This window comes from Haemaphysalis longicornis, unplaced genomic scaffold (genome assembly GCF_048455015.1).
Source record: "Haemaphysalis longicornis isolate Haplotype H1 unplaced genomic scaffold, Haemaphysalis longicornis Haplotype H1 scaffold_8, whole genome shotgun sequence".
NCBI lineage: Eukaryota > Metazoa > Arthropoda > Arachnida > Ixodida > Ixodidae > Haemaphysalis > Haemaphysalis longicornis.
This window is the reverse complement of record NW_027526445.1, coordinates 40,061,695-40,087,070: the sequence shown is the minus strand read 5'-3', so window position 1 is coordinate 40,087,070 and position 25,376 is coordinate 40,061,695. Positions and strand designations below refer to the sequence as shown.

General features: G+C 45.7%; 1 protein-coding gene across 5 annotated transcripts in view; it reads left to right on the top strand.

The window, feature by feature from the left end:
• The window catches only part of LOC144149018 (cytochrome P450 2F3-like), a 61,618-nt gene extending 43,068 nt beyond the window's left edge, over positions 1–18,550 (top strand). For 3 of the 5 annotated variants that reach the window (XM_077680558.1, XM_077680556.1, XM_077680555.1), the window contains 2 exons: positions 11,564–11,754; positions 17,185–18,548. In XM_077680558.1, the coding sequence (XP_077536684.1) occupies positions 11,564–11,754; positions 17,185–17,375 (382 nt within the window). In that variant the 3' untranslated portion in view covers positions 17,376–18,548. Of the gene's footprint in view, positions 1–11,563; positions 11,755–17,184 lie in introns of all 5 variants that reach the window. The other 2 variants (XM_077680560.1, XM_077680559.1) reach the window with 1 other exon arrangement.
• Positions 18,551–25,376: the final 6,826 nt, after the last annotated feature.

Below are 25,376 nucleotides of genomic sequence, written 5' to 3'. Positions count from 1 at the left end.
AACTAAGACGCGCCATTTTTTTTTTCCACTCCCGCACAGCCGCTGTGCCGCCGTGGTTCATCTATCTCACCGCCGCTGTCTTAGCAGCGCTGTCAACGCCAGCGATGTTGCGCCGCCACTGCTGGAACGGCTATTTTCGGTTGGCTGGCGTCGGCTGCGACAGCGATGTAGAGGGCAAAACTTCGTTGAACTGATTTCAAAAATGAGCCCGGGTCCACTGATCAAGTTCGTTTAACTGAAATATTCGCTATTCCGATATTCGTTTAACTGAAAGATTTTTGCATTGAGTTCCAAAGAAAACCGCCGGTGATTTTTTAAAAGTTCGTTATTCTGAAATATTCGGTAAACCGACGTTCGTAGAAATGAGAGTTCACTGTATTTAAGCAGCACTGACCTTTTTTGCGCCTCCTGGCAAAACTACACTTCGTCGAACAGTAAACACAGCCCGAGGATATGAAGAAATCCGCAGTTTCAGGCCACAACCAAACTGGTAACGGTTCCCGCTAGTCGGCCCGGCACTTAATCTAGTACACCAGGCGCATAACGCGAGCAATAGAGAAACCCGCTCTAGAACGCCACTAGTGGCGCTGCATGCGGAAGATCAAAAACTATCCGCCTAACGTTGAGACAGGGGGGTAAAGCGAGCTCCGAGACCGTACGAATCGTGGGCGCTGACCATAGAGATAATATACTGACTTAATACAATTCCCATGGTTGCCAGATCAATTGTATTCAGCCTTCTAAAAAGTTGTTCCGTAATTATTTAACTAAAACAATGAACTGAAGCAAAATAGTTACAAATAATTGCCTCAGTAATTAAAACTAGCTTTTTAAAAAACTTTTAGTGTAATTAAGCTCTAATTAGTGGAGAAAGAGTAAGTGCGTAGTTCAGTTTTGGTTTCGATTTTCATTAAGTGTGCTAGGAAGTGGCGGGGCCCTTGCGCCTGACTTGCGCAGTGTGTGTGTGCAGTCTCCAGCTCAGATCTGCGTGCGTACAAAATGCGTACAACTGGTACAACTCGGATGCACGCGCTGAGCAAGTGCCTCCCCGGGTGCTTGCGAGGCTGGCATTCTTTCTTTGCCCCTGAACTGACGCCGGAACAGCGATTCCGATCTGACCTTGGCTACCGCAAGCAGTTCACTACAGTCTACGGAGTGGCAGCCAGCGATCGTTCCCGTTGGAAGAGAAATAAAAGGAGCTTTTATAATCGTTCGGTTCCAGTTGTTTTAGTCATGCAACTTCTTACAGCTCTTCGTGCTTCGAACTTTCTCGCAAACGTTCGTGAAGGTAGAACGAAAAAATAGGTAACGAAATGCGATTTCTTTTTTAATCCGTCACAATAAATCAATAAGTCATTGTTCTCTCCTCGCGCGCTCTGTGCGGTAAATTACTGCCCATTCAATGCAGCGCATTCAGTCCCGCAAGCTTTCCCTTTAAAGTGGTGGAAAGCAGCTAACTTGACGAATACATACAGAAAGAAAAATGGGACACGCCGCGGTCTGTACTTCACATACACCCTTGGCATGCATTTCCCACTCCGTTGGCTTGCGGTCGACCGCGCTCTTTCGTTCGTGTGCTTCAAAGTGCCGCGACTCACCGGCAATATCAGCGTTGGCCCGTGCGATGTTTTTGTGTGTGTGTCAATAAAGGTTTGACATTGAGCTAAAGCCACAGTTCACTTCACTTCGTTTGATAAGCATTGCGCGACTCGCAAAATGTCACAGAATGGCAAATAAAGCGGCACAGCGCAAAAATTCACGCAGATCATACGGAGATTCATTTTTCTGTGCGCCCAGTACGGATCAGCTGACTCCTTGGCGTCGTCGCGCATGCGATCAGTCGCATTCGAGCTTGCGCGCAAGTGTTGTATGAGCGTTGCCACATCTTGCTCAAATAGTCTCAGTACATATAAGTCACACGTACGCTAAACCGAAAACACGTCGGTTACCTACCCACAGGAGATAAACTACGCAATGCTGTCGACGCCGCCTACACAAAATCCGCCTGGATAGCGGTCCGCCATGTTACAATTAATCCCGGCATGCTTCGCTAGCCGGACGCGGAAACGCCACAGTAGCACGTTACCAGATTACAACCCATCACTTTCGCCGTTTTTAGTAAGCAAAAGCTCAGCTGGCAACATTCAAATCGTTGTATCATGTCTGCCACTGTGTGTCGTACGGTTCCAATCATGGAGGAAAAAAAAGCTTAGGAGAGGCCCCCAGCTATCCCCGCGCATTGGCAAAAGTGTGGAGGAAGTCACGTGTTTTCGGCGGCCATTTGAAGTCGCGTTAGCAACGGCGTCCTAGCAACAGCCCGCCCGCCGTTCGCCAGTCATGGAGGAAAGGCAGCGCCTGCCTTGTCGTCCGATTGCGAAGATTGCTGCTTCGCTTTGCTGCGCTGTGGTCTTGCGGAACTCGAAAAGGATGCTGCGAGTTGCGAGAGCTGCGCCGATATGAATATGTCATTTAATTTCTACTTGCAAGAGCACCTTGTACCGCGTCAAGCTATTGCTCCGGTCGCGATCACGACGCGCCTATTAAAGTGCATCGTGAACGCGCCGTCCCGTCGTACGCGCGGACAGCCGTCAGGTAGATTTTCGGGAAGTGATACACGGTGTGCAGTACGTAGGCGACTTGCAACCGAACGATTCGCAACTCAATTTTTTGGTTATCGCCGCTGCAATATATAGTTTGCTAGGCCGGCAATGCGCGGCAGTGCTTTTGCAACTGTTACAAGGTAGATTCCCAGTTGATATAATTCCATCGTCCTATTACCTTAGTAGGTGTCTGTCTGTTGACTGGAAGAGTGCTGGATCTGGAATCTGGATCTTTTTGTGGTCTCGCTCTGGATTTCGCTTTTCAACGCTTCATACTGCGAGGTTAGCTGTGTATGAACGTTTTCAACTGATATCACCTTGAATTTATTGACACTGAGACAAGTTGAAACTTGGCGAAAAAAAGTTTATTGACGCCACCCACCCTCTCATTTTTTTTACTCAATAAAACGTTTTGCCTCCTCCTCCTTCGCAAAAAATTCTATCGAAGGCACGCGAACAACGGTAAAAACATTCCACAATTTTTTAGCGTGAAATCTGCATGAAGTACTGCTTACCTATATATATACAGAACGGCCGTTTAATTGACTAGTCATCTCTGGGATTGCCAGTGAAACTGCAACGCAAACTTGGGCACTTTCCAGTCCGGTAGCCGCACGGCGTTCGCCCACTGTTTGCGGCGTTCTCCATCGCTTGGGAACCTATAAACGGCGGCGATTGCAAACAAAGGATGAATGCACACCAATGTACAGCAATACTTGCCAGCGGAATGATGCACTAACCGGTGGAAAGTGACGCCCAATTCCTTGGGTACCGATCGCGACTTGCAGCCTGGCACCGAGCATTGCGGCATTGTTAGAGCGAGCCGCTTCGCAAACCTGCTGCGGCCACACTGAAGACGTGTAACAGTGTAACCGCGCGTTTAGGTTCACGGTCACGCGCTGCAAAACGGCCTTCTACCTCCCTATCAGCTGATTTCCGCCGGCTCGGCGCTGGCAGATGCAGACGACAAGAGAGGCGATACAGGACGGAGGAGGCGGAGAAGGTGCACTGAGAGAGAGAGGCAAAGAGAGTCCGCCAATGGCATGGAGGGCCAATGGTCCGCCATTCGACTTACAGAAATGGCGTTTCCGGCTGCGCTGGGTGTGACGTCAGGGCCTCTCCTAAGCTTTTCTTTCCTCCATGGTTCCAATGCATTGGCTCAGCGGCGCGCTTTCCCTCTAGAGTCAGTATATTATCTCTATGCGTTGAGAGATATTGGCGGTGAGATCTTTGAGTGGCGCCCCCTGGCTCTGACGTCGGCTTAGGGATTCGCGCCGCTGTCGTCTGCTACACTCCGCTTGTGAGGGGCAACAGTGCCTGGGCTAGAAATCGCCCGCTTCGTTGCTGTAGTGCGTTAAAAAGCGTATTCCTAGTGACTCAGTTATTTTGCCAGCTTCTGACGCATCTGAATAATTTGAAGGTGTATCTGCCACAAGTTTGCAACACACGAAGAGATAGAGAACAACTTTCTTCAGAGTATCGGTCAGAAGATCGTGTGTAACTCGTCCTTTCTTGCTTATTCGCGAGGATCAGCGATAAGAGCTTCTCGATAAGTATTCAAAATGCGTAGGCTTCCCTGCAGTATTTTTGAGATGCTCCTATGAAGTCTCAACAGTCTAATACTACGTACCAAGTAGCGGCCTCTACACGCTCATCGCGCAGTAGGAAATAAAGCGGCTTTCTTCTTTTTCTTTCGTTGTTGTCCTGTATCGAAATAATGTTTCTAGCTTTTTTTTCTGCCCAACGCATTGATTTTTCTGCGCCGTCACCAACTTCTTATTAGGAGGTTTCGGGATGTTTGGGAGCCTCACAAAGATCGTGTGGATATTTCCTTCATTTTGTATGGCACGCATTCCCTTCTTCACAAATTGGCTTTAATTACGGCTGCGTGCAAGAAGGTGCATATCCGCACCGTGCTTTGTTTATTCACATGCTAATACAATGAGAAGGTTTGTGCTACGACACCGCGATCGCGCCCTAAACAACGTGGTCCACAGTACTCGAAGGCGGCTTTTGTGCTCCGAATTTCTATCGTAATTATATCGTTATCATAACGAACTGACTCTCAATTCGAACAATGATGACATGGTTACGGTGTTGAAGGCATGATATACTCGCTAACTAACGTAATAAATAGTATACCTGCATATATTTCGACTCGAAACTGAAGAAGAATTCCAAGTAGCTCTTTATTGCTTTTCAACCCTTCCAAGCGCGAATAACAAATCCTACTCTACTCGGGACGGCGTTCTATGATTTGAAGAAAATTACTTTTACTGTCTTGTCCTGGACTGAGGACCCGGCCCACTAACCAGATCGATTTAATTGTTAAACAAAGTTTTCCCCTACTCCCCTTACTCCTCCTCCTCCTCTTGAGTGCAGTTTTCCTATAACGCATATCCGAATATCGGGAAGATATGGATGTGCAAAATGTTCCGAAATATCCCTCCAGGTCTTAACAAACATATATATGTGTTACTATAAATTTAACGAAGACGTGACTCGTTTTGCTCAATAAACCTCCATACTGGTTAGATGCCTGGTATAGAATCAGCACGCGCGTATATACACACTGTTTTATTTGGAACTCAACCTACAGTTTTTGCAGCCTATAGTGCATGTCGGCAAACTTTCATGCCTTGACAACGTAAAGTGATGTGACAAAACGCGTTCGAGCGTTCGGCAAGGTTGCAAAAACTGTTTTACCTTACATATGATTACCGGGAATCGTGATGCCTTCTACCAAAGCCGACAGCCCTGAAAGCCTAGAATTAGTTTTGGTCTTCCATTTTCGCTGTTGTCGGTTATTAGCAGCTGACTGTTCCTTTTGTTCGAATGCTTACATGAGAAGCTGACGCCTAGCTCCGACTCCTCGCGCTCCGCACAGGACCGGCTTCGCAAGGAATGGGGTGGCGCCGGCAATGTTTCTCCCGTAGCGGTATCCAAAACTATACTTTAATTGACATCATGAGCTAGTGTATGCCATTTTAAGCTTATTATTATGACAAAAAGTTACCCACACGCCAATTTTCGTGCGGTCAAGCATCAGACGTTGACCGAGAGCAAAGAAACAGCAGGGAGAGCGATCCTGAGTGAAGCAGACGACAAATGCGAGAATCCCTAAGCTGACGTCACGGAGGCGCGCTTCACAGCGCCGCCTGTGTTCGCGCTCACCGCCAATAGGTACTGCTGTCGTTAAGAGTGCTCACGCAGTCCCGTTTGTCCCTGATCGTCGTTGTACCCGTTGCCGTCCCACTATACCATGCATCAACGCAAACGGCGCTGCCTTGCGATTGCCAACGCATGCGCACGGCATGCCGCACTGAAGTGGCTGTCGTTTCGTAATGGTTTCGGCCAACGTTTTCTTCCTCCGAGGCTTGGGCGATGCACTCCGTCGCCACTGACCAGTCCTAGGAAGAGATATTAGCCACTTTAACACATTAGTTGGGCTAAAGTTGTTTCTCGCCGCGGGCCGTGAGCGCGTGCGATATGTGGGCATAAACTTTCATGACAGCTTTACTTCGTTGTTTGCAGTGAAAACAAAACGACCCTGCTTTATTGACTGCGATCTCTTGACAGCAAGCCTTTCCAATACCAATAAAATATACAGCGACCCTCTTTGATACCCACTTTATAGAAAACTACTTCCGTATAGTGAATCCAGTGCGACATAGCTACTTAGCGAGTGATAATACATCTGCCCGTTTTCCAGCAAGTTTTTCTTCCTGAACACAAATAGTTCAGGAAAGTGAACTTTAGTTACTATGACAAGTAACAACATTAGGGTAACAGTGTGGATTTTTCCGATACTGCTATGCATTTTGAAATACGAATGCCATTTCAGTATTAATATATAAAATGTAAGGCAGATGCCACGTGACAGATTTTGTTCTCGAAGTTTTGTGTCGTGCTCCTCGCGCAAAGAGGCTTTGGATTTTGCTTGTGGAAATTAGTAGCCGGGACGAGACTAAATACACGAACGAACTTCTTAGCATATAACTTCATGCGTAGCATGATGTGTGCGGTGTAAAATGTGACGCAGTCGGTTAACATTATGTATGTACCCCATAACAACATAAGCAACGAGCACTAGTGCCTATTCCACTGCAGGATATAGCCATTTAAGCATTCCTATGAAGCAGTTAAAATAGTGCGCTTACTACCCCATAGCGAGATGATGACTGAGCGTTGAACAAAAACTGCCGTTTCTGCGAAGCTTTGTAAACCAAATGCATAAAAAGTAATAGCCTCAACGACCATTTCGTTATGAAGGTGCTCACAAAAGCACTACGAATTTTTCAGCAATTAAGCAGTTATGGCTTCGCCCGAACGGCAGATGGGGAAAGGGAAGACGTTTAGTCCTCTAATTCAAGTCGCTGGTGATTTTGTACATCACGCCACAAATTAGAAAAATACGATGTTCACGAAAGCGGTTTGAGTCCCGCAAAACACCTGGAAATAGGTTTCTTTAATTTCTTCTTTTCCCCAGGATATCCTTCTCTCAATATTTTTAATGCTTTTTCGGCATTGGCAAAGAAGTGGGATTTCGTTTTCTGTCAAAGGACATCACTAAAACTACACCTTAGCCGTATTATGAAAGTGAACTGCCGCAAGGCAGTTTCATAGATGTCGGCGAAGTTCATTAATTTTTATGTGCAGTGTGCGCGTGTATTTTTAACGGGCAAGTTTATCTTCGGACAAGAAGCGCCAAATATATGTGGTTCATTGTTCCAGTTGATGCATGAAAGAGTGCATGCTTCACTGCAGTGCCCGAGTTATGTGGAACAAGACACGAGCAAAAAATATGCAAACGCACTTTACACAACCGTTTATTGAAACATAAGTGGAACAGTAACCTGAACCACCGACAGCGCATGACCCCATTTTTTCGGTTCCCGATAAAAACCCCAAACACAAAGAAAACAAGTTGACGGTTCCAGATAAGATCCACCTATATGCCTCTTTGCAGTTATTGTTTCCTTTAGATCCACATAAAATATGTGAATCACCCTTTGTAACTCGACTGTACATGGAACCAGGTTAAGAGTGTACTTACATTGTCGTTCTTTGGTGAAGACATGCGTATTTTAGGATTTACAAGTGCTTTTTAGAGTAAACGTTCTGCCTCTTCCACCCAAATAGCTGCTTCTGGAGCGACATTTGTAATGTAAGGAAAGAAGACAACAAAGCATTTTTAAACTTTTAAACGTTTTTAAACTGCGTAGGAAAGAAATTATTACCGAAAATTATTAAGTGAAAGCTCTACGGCTTCCTGCTAGGAGGATAAAATCTTATTATTGCCAACAACAGAGGAAGCATCTAGATACAGCATTGCCTTATTTGAAGACTTCACTCAGTAGCAGTGATGAATTATTCACGAGCAACACAAAAGCGAGAGTAGAAAACCTAAACCAAGAGTAGAGAGATTGAGGCCTAGGAGCGTAGAGGCGCGTGATAAGTCGAGGTTTAAGACGGTGCACGCCACCCTTATAGCTACGAGATGTTCACTGCGTGCCTGTCTGACGCCTTTGAAACATTGTATTCTATTCCGAAGATGATAGTCCCCTAGCCGTTACGGCCTAGTACACTGCAAACTGTGGTTTCTTTGTTCGATGTAGACCACAAAACTCATTGTTCCTTTCCCTGTTCTCGGCTTCTTTGTGACTTAACGCTGGCGTCACAAAAGGTCTATAATAGCCCCAAACATCAAAGAAATACCGAAAGAGCATAAAAAGCGCTGTGTGCCTATAGGCGCTGCCGCTTCGGAGTATCAGGTGAAAATCGCATATCGTTGGCCAGTGCGGGCAAAAAAATAATATGGCTGGATTGGACTTATGTTGGATTACAGATAAACTTGTGTATTTCGCCGTAGCTTCATGACGTCCAAAATCACCTAAAACGTTTTAGCACCAGGAATAAATTGGGAGTGCGAATGCCGAAGCGACACGTCCAATTGAAAAGCTGCGGACTTCCGTGATGGCGAACGGATATACTTGTATTGCGGGTGCCACCATATAAATAACGCTGCCGTCTCAGTGAGTTGCACCGTGCTGTGCGCACGGAATCCACCAACACTGGTGACTGCTGCTCCGCTAGGTGAGGTCAGCTCTTAAAACAACGTCATTTGGCGATGCTGAGAAAAATTCCGCTGCCTGCTTAGTAGCGACAAAACGCCTCTCGTAAGATCACTGGTAACAGTACGTATGCCGATACCCGCGTATTCTCCTCACGCTGCGCCTACAGTCGTTGAACGATGAGATGACTGGGCTAGGTAGTTAACATGAGATGTGAACCGAAGATAGGAATGCAGCAAAACACCCAACTCGCGTGTTGTGCTCACTTTTTTTTTATCATCTGAGAGTCTCGAAAAACGTAATTCTGCCGGTTGGAGATCTCCACTCAATTCTCTAACCAGCATCAACACCAGTAGAGTTGGGTAGGCTTAGGTGGCGAAATTGTTGTCCACGTGATGCTCTGTTGTTTCGCAGGAACTCTGCGCAAGCTGCGACGGCACGCTCTGTTCTCTTGCAGTGTGGTTCAGAGTGATTGAGTTCGGGGGGTATTTTATGAAGTTGAGACTTATTAGGCGGCCGCCTGAATTTTAGGAAAGTGGTTGTGCTTAAATAACAAACTCGCCATGTGTATCGGTTGGCTGAGGGAGAGAGCAGGGAGGGCCAGAGTGCGCTTAACCTGCTCCGGATCAAACAAGTGTGCGATACCTTGATTGTGTCGCAAAAGGGGTTGATTTTTGTGCCGCTTCCGTAAGGTGGAGTCAGGCGCTCTCTCTGAAACTTCAGGCAAACACTGAGAGTCCAAGCGAAATAAACATACTGGTTGACCTAATCGAGGAAAATTCACAGCTAATTCAGGCTGGTTCGATCAGGAAAGGATGGGGCGGTTTGACACACGAAAGTATACGTGGGATCTGAGGTGCGCCTTATTGGGTGCATACTAAAATATTATATTGCGTGGACCTTTTAGTGAGGTTCAAAATGTTGAAAAACGGGAATTTTGTTTTTGTTTTTTGCTCAAAGAAGGACGCCGCGTTCTATGCTCAACGGTAATGCATATCAATAATCGTGATAATAGAGCCATTGCTCTTCAGATTTATTTGTTCCTATCACAGATTTCTAAGTTTCGAGCTGTTCTCAGAAACCCAAGTATGAGTGTAATTTTTTACCTCCCAAAGGTAACTCTGGCTTCCTCGAATCTATGCGTTTAAAAACATTCACTCCCTATTTTAGTCGTACTTCCGAGATTTAAACTGAAATTAATTAGGCCCTGATTTCGACAAAAAGGTTTTTAAAGCTAAGCATTCATGGCCTTACTGATGGCAGGGTTGTACCCAAACCGCAAAACAGAAAAGCCACCATTACAGACTGTGAGGGCACCTGATGATGACGATGGCAATGCAGCACAAAAAAAACGCTTCCTGTTGTCAGAACTGAAACAGGGTCTCTCCCGTTATAAAGCCGATGGCTATCCGATTGCTCCATCATTGCATTTTGATCACTCAGTATTTCCTGTGGGTTGGTTGCAAGGGCGTTCGCTTTGGACTTCGAGTGAGTTGAAGTAGACTTTGATTTTTCGCTTTGTGAGTTTCAACTTTGAGCGACGATGGGTAGGGGGGTGCTCCGCTTTCTTTTCAGGGATTCGTTTGCTGCTGTCTGAGTTTCGACTTTGACTCTCAGGCGGTCTGCCTTTTGGTCGCTGCTGCTTTGGCTTCGGTGGCAGACGCTTGTGACTTTGGCTCTATCTTCGTCATTTGGTTTTTGCGGGGACCAAAATCTTCGCGTCTCAACCCTTGTCGTCAATAGACGAAAGGGCTTCCGATTTCTTTTTAAACATAACGTGAAACTTGCTTTCGTTGCTTTGTTTTTATTTTGCATAACTTATTGGACACAGAAAGTGAACCGACTCCATCAGGGTTATAGTAAAACCGCAGAAGCACGCCGAATTTGTGTTTTCATGTACGGCTGGGCTACACTCCTCGTAAATACCGTTTGTGTCACCAACCGACTTTGAACCTTATCTCGTATTCTTGATTACGGTTCGGTTTTTCACACTAAACTCACAGCAAAATAGTGAAGCGGACAACCCCTCTTACATTGGCCGTTTTCTATCGTCTACACTGGCTGCTTCCCCCACACGTACCTTCTTTGCGTGTCTGAACACAAAGAACGTATATACGCTTTGCCACACATCGCCGTCTACAGGGGACGTTAGTTAGAGTATGCAGATAGGACGTCTTACCCTCACAGAAATACTGTCCACTTTAACAATGTGACCATGGTTGTCTCTTGTAGCACATAAACATCGGTCGTGTTTATTCACCACCAAAACACGTTCCCGCCACGAACGGATATTTTTATTCCCGTGGTTTACAATCAAGGATGATAAGCCTTAGTCAGAGTGTTAGTATACGAGGCACGCTTGCTAGGGCTGCTAATGGTTGGAACGTGCCCATTTATTCAGTAACTTAGGATAACAATGCATATTTCGGGTTTATTGAATGGACATGAATTGTTTAATGTGTTTTCTGTGGATTTGGGAATATAAATTCGTTTGCCCGTGCTTCTTGTCCCGTTAAGATGTAGAAGGATATTAATCCTGAAATATAGATTAGAATGAATGTGTTTTTTAGGTTGAGTTAAATTTAACAATTGCGTTACGTTTATGTTGATGCTTAGGTGTGATTTCTCGAACTTTTGACGGTTGTCTGTCAATAAGTATACAATTTTAAATAAGCCCATGCGTGGTACGAAGTAGCATCTCTTCTCTCGAACGAAAGTCTTGTCAGAAATTTCTTGGAATTTGTAATGCTCTTTGTTGGTTTACTAACACCTACAGGAATATTTGTTTTAGGGATTGTCATTTATACATTCATGTTACGTATGACGCTATCCCATTAATTCTAATGTTGCTGAGCGTGCCTAAAGAGAGCATTTTCCTGCTATTCCCAGGTGTTCAGAAGACGTTGTTATTGATGGTTTCTTCATACCACGAGGTACAGTTGTTCTTCCCAACATCTGGGCGGTTCACAACGACCCGGTTCTTTGGAAGGAGCCACAAAAATTTAATCCTGGTCGCTTCTTAAATGAAGACGGCTCCATCTTGGCACATAAACCCGAGTACTTGATTCCATTTAGCACCGGTAAGTATTAACCATCGTTTAGTGAAAGTGTTAACTTAAGAGAATGTCCTTGAATTTAAAAAAATGGGGAAGCCCTTCGTTTGGGTTCTGGAAACACATTTTGTCTGTCTTGCAACAGTTGAGAAGAAAAAACTGAGTTAACATATTCCACGCGAATTGAAGCTTGTCGAACAGGATTATCTGATCATTCACGGTGGCAATTAGCTATTGAACAAAAATGTCACCTGATAGAAGGACAGGTATTGGGCACTTGTACACAACATTTAAAGGGACAGACAACCGATTTTTGTCGCGTATATGTTCTCTAGCCCATATGAAAGCCAGCGTTTTGCATAGCCCGGTAACCACAAGCAATTTATAAACAAATTGGCGGAAATAATTTTAATTTGGCAGCAAACTTCCTGAAATCGGAAGGGTGGCGGTTCGTAGTGTCAAAACTTGGCACTACAATATGTGTCACTGTCACGTGAGCTGCAAACCTAGCAGCTAGTGTAACTGCAGAAACGTTTATTTACGTATTGAAAACCTTTTAACACAAGTATTTGAACAAGGTTAAATTGTATATGTATTTCTAAACATTATTTTGCAATTTTTAAAGACACGCCGCTCGCCATCGCTGGGTGGCTCTCAGTGTGGCTAACGAGCCTCCATGCCCAGAATCAACGGCAGCGTTCAGTAAACAGACCCAGCGAAGAAGATTTGACGATTCTGCCTGAGTCAGGGGCGTTTGTTCTGCCAATAATATTTGATTTCAGTTTCCAAGTACGCCAACGGCAGCTTAAATAAAAAAAAAAAAAACGTCGTGCCCGGGGAGAATCGAACTTCCCACCTCCACAACGTGAAGCCAGATTCTACCTGTCGTCTATCCCAACAGATGGCGCATTCGTGTAAAATAGACCGTTGCATTAAAAAACACATAAAGGAACAGGAAAGCCTGCGAATAAACTTTTTTAGCTGGAGACAAGTTTTTAAATATCGTATTTTATTTCGCATACAGACAAAAGTATGTTGCCGAGCTACTCCATGTCATGGTTGCCAGCATTATTTTTGGGAGGGACACATACTGCTCGTAGATCTAAAAATTTCGATTTAAAAAGTTCTAGGGCGTTACCAAAAAAACCGTTTCTCTTCAAGGTGCTTTAAGTGATGCCCTTTTATTTGGGCTAGAGAATATATACTCGACAAAAATCGGTTGTCTGTCCCTTTAACTTATGAGTATTCCTTTGTTAATTCGGCAAAGAAGAGTACTTAAATATATATAAATATCAAGAGAGAGAAAGAGAGCCGGATGAAATTTGGAAGGTAGGGGGAAAACCGGGAACAAAACTTTGGGCAGGCAACAGCCTCACCGTGGTGCTAACACGACAAGCTAACAGCCTCAGCGTGGTGCTAACGATCATGGCCAACGCCGTCATTCTTGGGACGCCCTCAGAGGGAACTGGAGTGCAGGAGAAGGAGAGGGAGTTTGGTGAGAAAAGCGCAGTCCGAAATCGATTTTTTTTGCAGAGGAAATAAAGACAGAAGGACTCAGACGTTCTGTTTCCTTTAAACCAACTGCCCAAGAGATCGAGGATTGAACAATGGTTTCATTTGCAGAGCATGGTTTAAAAGAAACCATTATATATGTATATATACAGTATAGCCCACTTATAGCGAACCCGGTTTTAACGATATAGCGGCTATAACGAAGAAATCTTCATTTCCCGTTACCATTGGTATACATAGATTTTCTGTCCAGATACAGCGAAAAGCGGATATAACGAAGTTATTTCGGTTTCCCGTGGTGTTCGTTATAAGCGGGCTCGCCTGTATACAGAAATAAGAGTTGGCAGTCAAGAAAACCTGGGAAAGCAAAGGGGGACGATGTGGTAGGTCATTAAAACAGATAAAGAATTTCGAAAAAAAAAGTGGAGAAAAGACGCCCGCCAGGTTGGATCCGAACCCACTTTCTTTCTATCAAAATTCTTTATCTGTGTCAATGACCTACCACATCATCTCTTTTGCTTTCCGAGGTTTTCTTGACTACAAACCCTTATTTCTGTATATATATATATATATCTATATATATATATATATATATATATATATATATATATATATATATATATATATATATATATATATATATATATATATATATATATGTGTAAAATTCGATGAGTTTTGCAAACGACCAGAAGAAACATTTAAGCAAAAGATATGAACACTTTCACGGATACCTTATTCATTAGAAATTGGTCCAGCAGTTTCGAAAGTGTAACCCTCTTCTTCAGAGACAATCTTACAATGCATTGGAATATTGTCCCTGAAGAAGAAGAAGGAAACAATTACCTTCACACAAATTTCCAACAAAGCGGAGGGAACACAGCCAATCAGGTAGCGTAATGGTTAACGCACCAAACCTTTACTCTGGAGGTCGTTGTTTGAGATCTCACCCGGGGTGCATGTTTTAAATGCGAATGCATTTCTTAGTCGAGCCATGTCAGGCGCCGTGCGGCGTCCACGCGCCCGCAGGTGTTATCTCTCCGCTCTCCCCCCCTCTCCCATAGCAACAGCTGTGAGCGCACGCGCTCTTCGTCTCCCCTAGCAACCGGAGCACGTGGTGCGGGCGGATCAGCGGCGAGTGAGTGGAGAGGAGGAGCGCGCTCGGGCGTGTGAGGGCGCTCGCATCGCGGGAGCTCGCCGGTGCTCCCGCGTGTGTGGGAGAGTGTAGGCGAGGGTAGGCGCGGTGCATCGGTGCTTCTCCTCTCGACGCTCGCCCCACTCTCCCGCGCCCGCATGCTTCTCAAAGACCCTTTGACTGTGCACTTTACCGACCACAAGGCAGTGATCGTGGCCGTCAAGTACAACGACAACACAAACAGGTGCTAAATAAATGGTTACGCTACCAATCACCGTCTCCTCATTAATTGTAAATTCCGCGCACTCTCGCGCAAAAGAAATGTTTTCGCATTTCCTCACGATTCCCTTCGGGGAGGTGGGGTGAATTTTTTCTTCACTTTCTTTCTATCGTTCGAACCTTTGAAAAACTATGTTTCAAGAAAAAAAAATGACCTACCTAATTTACGTTTTTGCCTGCCTTGGCGTTCTTAACTTCCTACCCTTATTCCTGTATGTATTCAACAAGCCCCACCTTTCCGATTGCGGTTCGCTATGTGTGTCCATGTGTGTGTGTGTGTGTGTGTGTGTGTGTGTGTGTGTGTGTGTGCGCGTGCGTGTGCGCGTGCGTGTACGCGTGCGCACCCGTTTGAATGAGTGTGTGCATGTGTGGGTGTGCGTGCGTGCGTTCGCGTGCGCGTGTGGTGTGCGTGCGTCTGCATGTGCGTGTGCCAGTGCGTGTGTGTGTGTCTTTGCATGTGTCTGCGTGCGTGTGAGCGTGCATGCAAGTGTGGTGTGTGTGCGTGTGTGCGTGTGCCTGTGCATGTGCGTGTGTGTGTGCGTGCGTGCGTGCGCGTGTGTGAGCGTGTGCGTGCGCATGTGGCTGTGCCTGTGCGTGTGTGTGCGTGTGCGTGTGCGTGCGCGTGTGGCTGTGCCTGTGTGTGTGCGTATGTGTGTGTGCGTGTGTGTGCGAGCGTGTGCGTGCGCGGCGTGCGTGTCTTTCTGCGTGTGCGTGTGCGTTTGCGTGTGTGTGTGCGTTAGCTTGTGTGTGCGTGTGCGTGTGTGCATGTGCGTGCGCGTGTGCATGCGTGCGTGTGCGTATGTGTGTGCGCGTGTGTGCATGTGTGCGTGTGTGTGGGCGTGTGTGCTTGTGTGTGTGCGTGCGTGCGTGCGCGTGCCTGTTTACGTGTGCGCGTGTGCCTGTGCGTGGGCGTATGCGTGCGTGTCTGTGTGCAAGCGGGTATGCGTCTCGTGTGTGTGTGTGTGTGTGTGTGTGCGTGCGTGCGTACGTGCATGTGTGCGTGCGTACGTGTGCATGCGCGTGCCGGTGTGCGCACGTGTGTGCGTGCGCGTGCGTGCGTGCGTGTGCGTGTGTGCGTGTGCGTGTGTGTGTGGGTGCGTGCGTTCTTAAATTCCATACTTTGGTAGTTAGGAAAAAGAGTTGATATGTTAAAATATGATTTGAGACTCTATGCCACAATTCTCGCTTTATCAGGAACAAATGCAGGTAGGATTTTAATTACACTGTATTAAAAATGTTGAGTAGACGCAGATAACTGTGTTTCCTTTGGTGTACGTGCCGAAGACCACGATTTAAACTAAAAGATTAATGTACCTATTTTTATACACCACTTTATGCACGACTAGCTTCTTTTCAACCCTGAACATAATTATTAACAAATGCCGATCACCTTCATCTAACCACAACGATGATTGAAACGTCGAGCTTTCCCGTAAGAAATTCGTTTGTTGTCGTTGGGGTTTTAGGGGTTGATCGAGTTTGGGTGGTGGTACGAAAGCCATAGGTTGGACAAAGCTTCGTCGAACGTGTCAGAATTGCGCAATCGGATAGACATCGGCTTTATAACGAAAAAGGCCCATGTTCGATCCCGAACACGAGAACCGTATATTTTTAGGCACTTGTTGTGCCCGCTTATCATTATCATAGCGTTGTAAAACCAATTTCCTGCAGTGTGTTTTGGTGACTGAACAGTCGCCACCAGTGAGGCATAGAAAGTGTCGCTTTAAAAACTGTGCGCGTACAATTGCGAAATTCAGTTCCGCTCTGTAACATTGCACTAGTATAGCAATGTGGATGGCTATTCCTCTACCGTGATGGCCACAGACTCTAAAAGACGCAATTTGCTAACAATGCAAATGGGAACCTTAAAACAAAGCTCTTCGTGTTCTCTTTGTGTTATGTGACTTTAACGAAAAGTACAAGTAGATGTAATCATGTCTAAACACCCAATACTTCGCTGCGATCTCTTATTCTCCCATCCTTACATGCCGGCAATCGCTACATTGTCAAAAACCGTTTTCTCGATGCCATAATCACTCTCATACAGGTCACTTTCGTTACCAGATTAGAATATGGCCAACCGTTTAATAGAAAGCTCGCAAATTTATTGCGGGCAGACTAACAAGATTACTATTACTAGTCATAGGGCTCGTATCACGAGTTCACGGCTGTCGGCTGAACGAATGCTTCCATTTATGTAAAGAAGAGTTTACCATCCACGGCTGCGTACATAAATATGAGGGCCCTGTTCTGCATTGCGTTTTAAATACTCTCTTCGTGGTAACCATAAATGTAATCTCTATGTGTGACCTGGTCCCTATATAAATTGCCTCTCTGTATAGCGTATTGGCCATGTACAAAAATTGCGACTATTTTGAACCAAATATGCTGTGAGAGAATATTGCCGGAAAGTAATCTACAACGCGGCATTTTCTGTTTATTTCCCCCGTCTTTGTATATTTGTGCTTTTTTTCTGCATTAAACTGCATAACAATGCTTTTAATATGCGCCATTTTTTATATCTTTCCCAGGCCGTCGATGCTGTCCCGCTGAAACATTCGCTTCCATGGAAATATTTTTGATGGTTACATATCTGCTGCAAAACTTCCGCGTTCTTCCCTGCGAATCCATTAATTCAGAACTGGATTTTTACAACATGCTTCCACATCAAATACGACAAATCAAACTTCGGTTTGTGCCCCGCCGTCACACCGAGGCCTAAGGTTGTACGAAAATTGCCGAGCTCTGCACGTAATGCTAAAGACACTTTTCTCTCCCACGCACACAAAAAACAATATCGAAAACGTAAACACAAATTTCAAAAAGCCGAAATGTCGCCCTTTTACGGCCTCCAGAGAATGAGCATATTAATCGCGGGCTTTTTCCAACCTACATAGTTCTACGAACGTGATAACGTACCTTAATAACCTAGGAAACTGTTGACTGCCTCTGCCTTTTACGCATATCGTTCACTGCTTGTTCATATCTAATGTATCCTGATATTCTAAGTGACTCCAAAAGTGCAGTGCGTAACTTCGCGAAAGGCCGGATGTGCTGTGGAGCAGTGCGGTTGCTCGAATCTGTGAACGTAGACGGACGTAAGGTCGCAGTGAAGTGGTTCCCCGCTCACGCAGGGAACGATGTGTCAGAATCGGTTGCTAACCACAACGAGGCGGCAAATTCAGTGGCGCGAGGATTAGCAGCCCGCACGGCTGTAATGAATTCGTCTGTTCGACGGAGAGAAATGATACGTACGATACCTTTCAAGGTATCAATAAATATTACACGAATAACAGGTGGGTGCTGGCACCGCCTCACCTCGAGTTGACTAGGGAACAAGCGTCCACGTTCAGACAGCTACAGACGAATTCATTAATGCTCCCTTCATTATGAAGCATATCTAACCAGAGCTCTACACGGGCGACACGTGTGTGTTGTGCAATAACTCCAGGGCAGCAGCAACCCATATATTATGGGATTGTGAAGTGCGACCAGACGAAGCTTCAACCAGGACCAACCTTGCAAGACGCTAATGCAGTTACGACAAGGACATCCAACCCTCAGCCGTCCAGCAGGTCCTAACGGCTCTCGAACGACAGCACAGGAGACAAAGCTGCGGGCCGACGCCCTCCCTTCGGGGTCCAGGGTGTCCACCCCCCAGTGAGTAGCGAAAGTGTTGCTTACTAGAATGCCACCAGGATCGACGAGTAGCTACGTCCTGGCGCAGTGGAGATATTACGTCTGTTGCCGGCGATCAATAAAGTCTCTTTCACTCATGCACCACTTTCAAATGAGATGCCGAAAATAAAAGAAACAGAAAAAATTGGCTGGCGATTGCGATTCTCCCTAAGGAGATATTGGGGCGCAGCAGAATTGCGCTGAGTGAGTACGTACTCGCGGGTCCTGTCGACAGCAGCAATGATGAGTCTCTACGTCGGCGGCGCGAAGTGCGTCTCAAGAAAGGAGCGCGAATTGCGTCCTAAGCGAACGCACATCATAGTCACGTGCACGCCCTCTTACGTTGTCGCCAAGCGTCGCGCCGTGGAACGCCTCGTGCGGGCCCAGAATACTGCCCCCTCCCCTCCCCCACCGCACCCTTGCAGAGAGCGCTGACTCACGCAGCCACGGTGAGCCGTGCTCAAGCCCCTCCCAATTTCGTGACACTCTCCGCCTTCGCTCTCTTTTATCGTTCGCTTTTTCTTTCACTGGTCGGTCTTGCTATCGTTTACTCGGTTACGCGGAAAACGCGGCTCAGCCCAGAGACTGAAACGTCCCCCTTCACTGCGAAAAGAGTTCGAAACATGGGTTCCTTGTTTCGACAACTATTTTTAATTATAGCGAGAGAAATCAACTCAATAAATCTGATGGGCTGGAAAACTTTCAGACGCGGAAAATTACAATACTCTTTGAATAATTTCATTGCTGCGCCAAACAGCGGTATTTTATTGAAACCAAGGTACAATGTCCATGGCTCCACATAAAGTAATGAAGGGTGTACGTGTTTCAACAAAGAAAAACTAGCCTTAGAGGAACTGTGACCATCGCAATTCAGCGAGAACTGCATACCTCTATATGTCTACGTACATCATCATCAACATCATCTTGGTTATGTCATGTGCAGGACGAAGGCCCCTCCCAAAGATTTCCAGCCACACTAATCGAATGCTAGCAGAGTCCACCTTTTCCCCCTTATTTTCGCAACTCATCCTTCTATCGAGCCCTTTGCCGACCTCTATTGCATTTACGGTCTAATGGCAGCCGCTCCAACCAACGGATTGTCCACCTTTTGTCCCGGCCATACCCATCTTTTTCTCTTAATGCGAGCTACAATGTCGAGAAGATGCGACCTAATCCAAGTTTGCAAAAAACTCCTTTTTTTTTACAGAAAACATCATCTGCAGACAAGGCTGCACATTAGCAGTTTGTGTTCAACTTGTTTTTTAAGAGCAAAGATCTTTAGAAAATCTTAATTTTTGTTGTCGGCAGTTAAAAATAAAAAAAAAATGCCGAACGCGCGTACGTGAGCCCGGGCCTCGCGACGACCGCCCGGCAGTTAACAACCGAAGAAAATGCCTAGAGCTCGTTTGTGCGTGCCTCGCGACGACCTCCCACGTCCCCTGCGCACGTTTGTCAAGCGGAGCATACCCACTTACGGAGATTGGTCAAGATTTCGGCGACCGCCTGGAAGTTAACAAAAAATTACGCCCACCTCCCCTCGCGGGAACCCTGGTGTGATGCGACGCTGAAGGGGGTGCCATCGGCGTCGCATCAAGCAATCGTCGGGTACGGCAAGAGAGCAAGCGCAAGCGCGGACGGCCGTCGACTGAGAGACCGGCCGGAGCGCGGCACTCCGCTTCTATGCGCAGCGCGCCCGAAGGAGAGGAGACTGCGGAGAGAGAGAGAGAGAGTACTGCACATGCGCACAGTGCGCAGCCGCGCGCAGCGCGACCGCAGATGTGGGGAGAGAGTGTTCGCTATCGGAGAGAGGAGAGGAGGCGAGCGGAGGAGAGACGCAGCTGTGCGGACGCGGACGACGGTCGCACGCAGGACAGGGCCGCCGGCAAGAGATGCTCCTCTCAGCGTCGCATCTAAAACCAAGACAATGCCGAGCGCTCATTTGTGAGAGCCTCGCGGCTAGCACGCAGCGTTGCCGGCGCAACTTTATCAAGCCAAGCATAGCCACTTAAAAAGATTCGCCAAGAATGGCAAAAAAAGAAACTCCAGCGTTATTCGTAATGGCGGCAACACTTGCACCGAACGGGAAAGACCCTGTACACTTGTAGCAACAATGATGGAGTGAGGTTCACGGGGGCAGCAAAGAAGGAAATCGGCTGCAATCGTGCACTTGAACCTTTATGGTGGTCGTGAAGGTTGCGTGCAGGTTCACTCCCTTCAAGTCGTACGCGTTAGTGTGAGCTTCCTTGATTGTTGAAAATTTGTGTGATTCTACACCGTCATCTTTAGGCTGCAGCTCGATCAATATGCGCCTAGAGAAATGGATGTGCAGGGTTATTTGTGGCTGCGGGTGTTGTTTTGCCTCAGCATACGTGTAAGACGTGCCATAGGGCTACCAGCATAGCATAGGTTCAAATGTGCCACCAGAGTACACTAATTGCGCTTCGCCTTTCGTGGTTGCACTCCTTGGTTCCTCCTGTGATTCTCTCTGTTTGTTCATGATTGTTGGTTGTAGCGATTGCGTCGGTATACCGAGCGATGACTGCTAAACGCAGTCAGGTGAATTACATATTTTTTGCGTAACTTGCGATTCCTTAATTGTTTATTCGAGCGTTCGCTTTCGTGCTCCTCAGATTCATCGGTCGCAAAAATACTTGGTCACCTAAGCCCTTTTTACTATGCACTGAATGCGAAAACTTCAGCGTAGAATTGCAGGACGGGCATGTCCTTTGTTATTGTTATCATCCTGTTTTACCTTTTGTGTCTTTCTCTTCATTGCGTGGTAATAAATCAGTGAGTACAAGCATTCCTGTTTCCCAAACAAAGATGACATTAAGCAGGGACATACTTTTTTTCAACTAGTTATTGTTAATGGTACAATTAGCGTGCTTGTGCGAGGTTGTGCCATGTGGCAGGGCGCATTTGCTGCGTTTCATCCAGCAGCCATGCAGTGGCCCTTGAATGACGCTGAACTCTCATAGCCTGTTCGCGCCTGCATCCCTTCCCATCCTTCGTACGCATAAAGGGTCAACAGCCATGGATATATGTGCATGCTCGGACAGTCAGTACACCGACCGGGAACGTTGCTCCAGAGCCGCTCAAAAAGACGGCAACACGAAGCCTATCAGCAGTAGGCCGTGTGTTGTGTGTCATCCGTTAACTATAATTGGTGTTATATCCAGAGCGGATATTTTTCGTACTACTGACGACGGATTTTTGACTGAACTAGTGCTGTCAAACTACAACTGGCTCGAGCAAGCTAGTTTTTAGGCGCGGTGAATGAAACTCGTTTGGCGATTAAGCGAAGTTTTATAAAACACTGGGTGTGTCCTTGTGATGAGTTTTGAGTTTTACGCTTCTGCAAAATAAAAATTCTACTTATTTCTAATGTTAGGGGAAAGCAAGTATCTGCCATGGGAAGAGCACTCTAACGAAATGCTTGACACGTTTCATGGTGTGGTTCCTTTATTTATTTGTTTGTTTCCATTTACCCTCAAAGCCAGAGGCGTTAAAGCAGGGAGTGATTACAAAGATACAGGTAATATACAAAATTGATTGTTAGGTTCCTTGTTAGGCTTGTTAGGTTCCTGGGTATACAATATTAGCTATTGCGCTACGCAAAAGTTGGTGATCGACAATGGTGGCTGTTGGTCTGGGAAGGTGGTTCCATTCTTTTGAAGTGCGGTGTATAAAGGACTGAAGGGAAGCTCTTGTTCGGCAGGGCTGGATTCTATGTTTGCGAATGTGATCCACTCGTGGGGAAATGTGCATTGGTGGAAGTATGAGTTCGGTGCGCAAATGAGAACTTTGACCAAATATTTTGTCAAATTGCCATAGGCGAGAAAATTGACTATGATGTGCAAGGGAAGGAAGATGCAATGTTCTTTTAATGGATGTTATGCTTGCGGCACGGTTGTAGTTATGCAGTATAAAACGAGCGGAGTTATTCTGTACCAGTTCTAAGGAGCTAATTAAGTAATCAGTACTGTGAACCCATATGGAAGAGGCTTATTCTAATGTACTACGACGTAATGTTTATATAACGTTAGTTTAATTGACATAGGTTCGGGAAAGAAATTACGGCGAAGATACCCTAACGTTCTGTTAGCACTGTTGATATTTGTGTTAATATGAAGTGACCAGGCGAGGCAGGAAGTAATATGAACACCAAGATAGCGGTAAGAAGTGACTGACTCGAGAGGGAAGTGTTAAGATAGCAAGTAACAGGACTAGATAAGGAGCGAGAAACCCGCATTGCTTTACAATTGGTAGTGTTAAGGTCCATTATCCACGTGTCACACCAGTTTCAAATTGCGTTCATGTCAGTCTGCAGAATGTGAACGCCATTTATATCACTAATCTTTCGAAATATTAAACAGTCGTCCGCGAATAAGTGAATGTTAGAAGAAATACCAGAGGGAAGGTCGGTAATATATTTTAAAAAGAAAAGCTGACCTAAAACTGAACCCTGAGGGACGCCGGAATGAACACTACTAAAGGATGAGTTAAAAGTGCTAATAGAAACAAACTGCGTTCTGTTGCAAAGAAAGTGTTCCGGCCATGTTAAAAGATCGCTACTAAGATTTAGTTTGCTTAATTTAAAAATTAATAGCTTGTGTGATACGTTTTCAAACGGTTTGGAAAAATCTAGAAAAATACAGTCTGCCAGTGAACAACGATCGAGGATGATGTTAAGTCTATGAGTAAAGGAAATAAGTTGGGTTCCACAACAGAACGTTCTGCGGAAGCCATGCTGGGCGCTGGTAAAAAACGAGTTAGATTCGAGAAATTTTACGATGCCCGAGCAAAAAATGTGGTCCAGTATTTTGCAAGGAATGCTAGTTAAAGAGATTGGGCGAAAGTTGAAAGGTGAATTTTTACTACCTGACTTATGAATGGGCACCACGTTCCCGACCTTCCAGTCCTCAGGAAGAGTGCAGGAGTCCCTAGATGGCTGGAAAACCTTCGAAAAAATAAGAGAAAAATAAAATTTTGTACCTTTTAAGAATGTGGGGATAATTAGGTCAATACCAGGGCTTGAGGAAACCTTTAGCTCTTGAATTATTTTTTCTATTCCTTGATCTTCGATAATTATTGGATCCATTTGTAGGAATTCATAAGTCGGTATTTTCGGAATTACAATGTTGGCACCAGAAGTAACAAAATTACTACAAAAGACATCGTTTAGAATAACTGAACATACTGTATTAGAAATTACCGAGCCATCCTCATCAAGTAGTTTGAATGAATTCCAAGTGTTCGGGTTAATGACTAGCCAGAACTTTTTCGGATCGTTTAAGAGCATGTTAGGTAAAGTGTTTTCAAAGAAATGTTTTTTCGCTTCTTTTACCTTTGACACGTAGTCAAGGTTAGCCGCCTTGTAAGCATCCCATTTACAGCCCAAGAAGAATGTTTTGCAGCACAGTCCAGGCGTTTCTTCTTGTTCGAAGAGCGCTTTAAGTTTTTAATCTACCACGGGGCTCGAGAATGGGATGAGATCATGCGCAAAGAGACGTATTTGTTCATTAGGTCGTTCACATTTTCTTTAAACCAAGACCAGTTTCTGTTCTACGGCTGTTTGGATTGTTTCCGCTCAGGGAATGTACACTGCTTTCGTTTCCTTAATTTTAAGGCAACAAGAAGTACAACCTGTGCTTAGCGACCACACATGAGAAAACTAATGAAGCTGCGCCTTATACGCGAGAAACAGCTAAATCCCAATGATGAAGAAGAGCATACATTAGACATCAACACAAAATTTTTAAACGTCAGACGCCGCTAGCTCATTGACGCCTGTATTGTGTTGCAAGTTTGTTCAGCTGACAACGGTTATGTATGTGTAAAATCGTCGGCTTCTGAACTCATGAGCGACGAAAGCCCAAACCGCTTGCAAATTCTCTGTAAGCAATCACGTCGCCAAAAAAGCATAACTGTGTTCTGGTGGAAACAGTGAAAACGGACTGGGAAAGTTCACTACCTGGATTACGCGTTTTAAAATTGCCAAAAACTCTATTCACAGGATCATCCTCCTTTATAAAAAGCCTATGCGATCGTGCGGCAAAGTTATTGAAAAAAAGCAAACTGGTCAATAAAACCTTGTTCGCTTTTAGGTACTTGTTTAAAAATTGGGCGTATTACTGCAATCTTTATTATATGAGGTGTTTTCAGGTTGTATAATTACCATTGTGAATAAATATATTTACGTTATTCCGTTTATCAATATTCACCGTTCTATATCGTGGTCCTCTTGCCCAAAAAATGTGGAGGCTTACATTGTGAAAAACCGCCACAACGCCGAAGAGATTGCTTTGTACTAGTCCATGTGTAACAGATCTATTCTTGGTTCTTGGAAGCTGAGTTGTGCGGAGCTGTCGTGTAGTAGTTAGCGCGGTTAAGTGGGGCGAAGCCTCAGCGAAACAAGAAGTCAACCTGCCGTTGCGAGTGTTTGAGTCTTGCACGCCGCCAAATAGTTGTTGCATGCATTCTGAGGACGGCCCTGTTAACCACATTTCCCGAATGGCGGGGTCTTGGTCAGGCACCGCCTGTGGTGATAACTGATGACAATATAGAGGGACGTTTGTTGCATTCCGTACAGCCGTAGTACAGTGTTACGGATGAGCTCAGTACAGCAACGCAACGGGGAAATTATTCAGGAGACAATTCTGGCGTGCGCAGGGAAGTAGAATTTCCACTAGTTTCAAAGCCTGGTTCTTTTGAAAGCTTCCTCAGGGTCGCTAATTCGTTTTGAGGGCTAACGTTATGGATGACGCCGTACCAGGTTTTCCTCGCGGCCGACGCATGTATTTTGACCTCCTAAAAGCCCTTCTGCGTTACGATGCTTCCAATGTCTTGGCTGCGGTGGGGTCGTTCCATGATATGACGGCAAGGTTCCTGGTAGGATCGATGCTCGCTGCTGAGTTAGTGCCCTCGTTGGGGGTGAGTTCAGCTCTTAGGGTTAGCTCCTGTGAAGCCCGCGGGGGTTGAATGCGGTTAGGGTAAGGCCTCCAATCGCTCGTAGTATGTTTGGTGAATTCATTGCTGCCCCCTT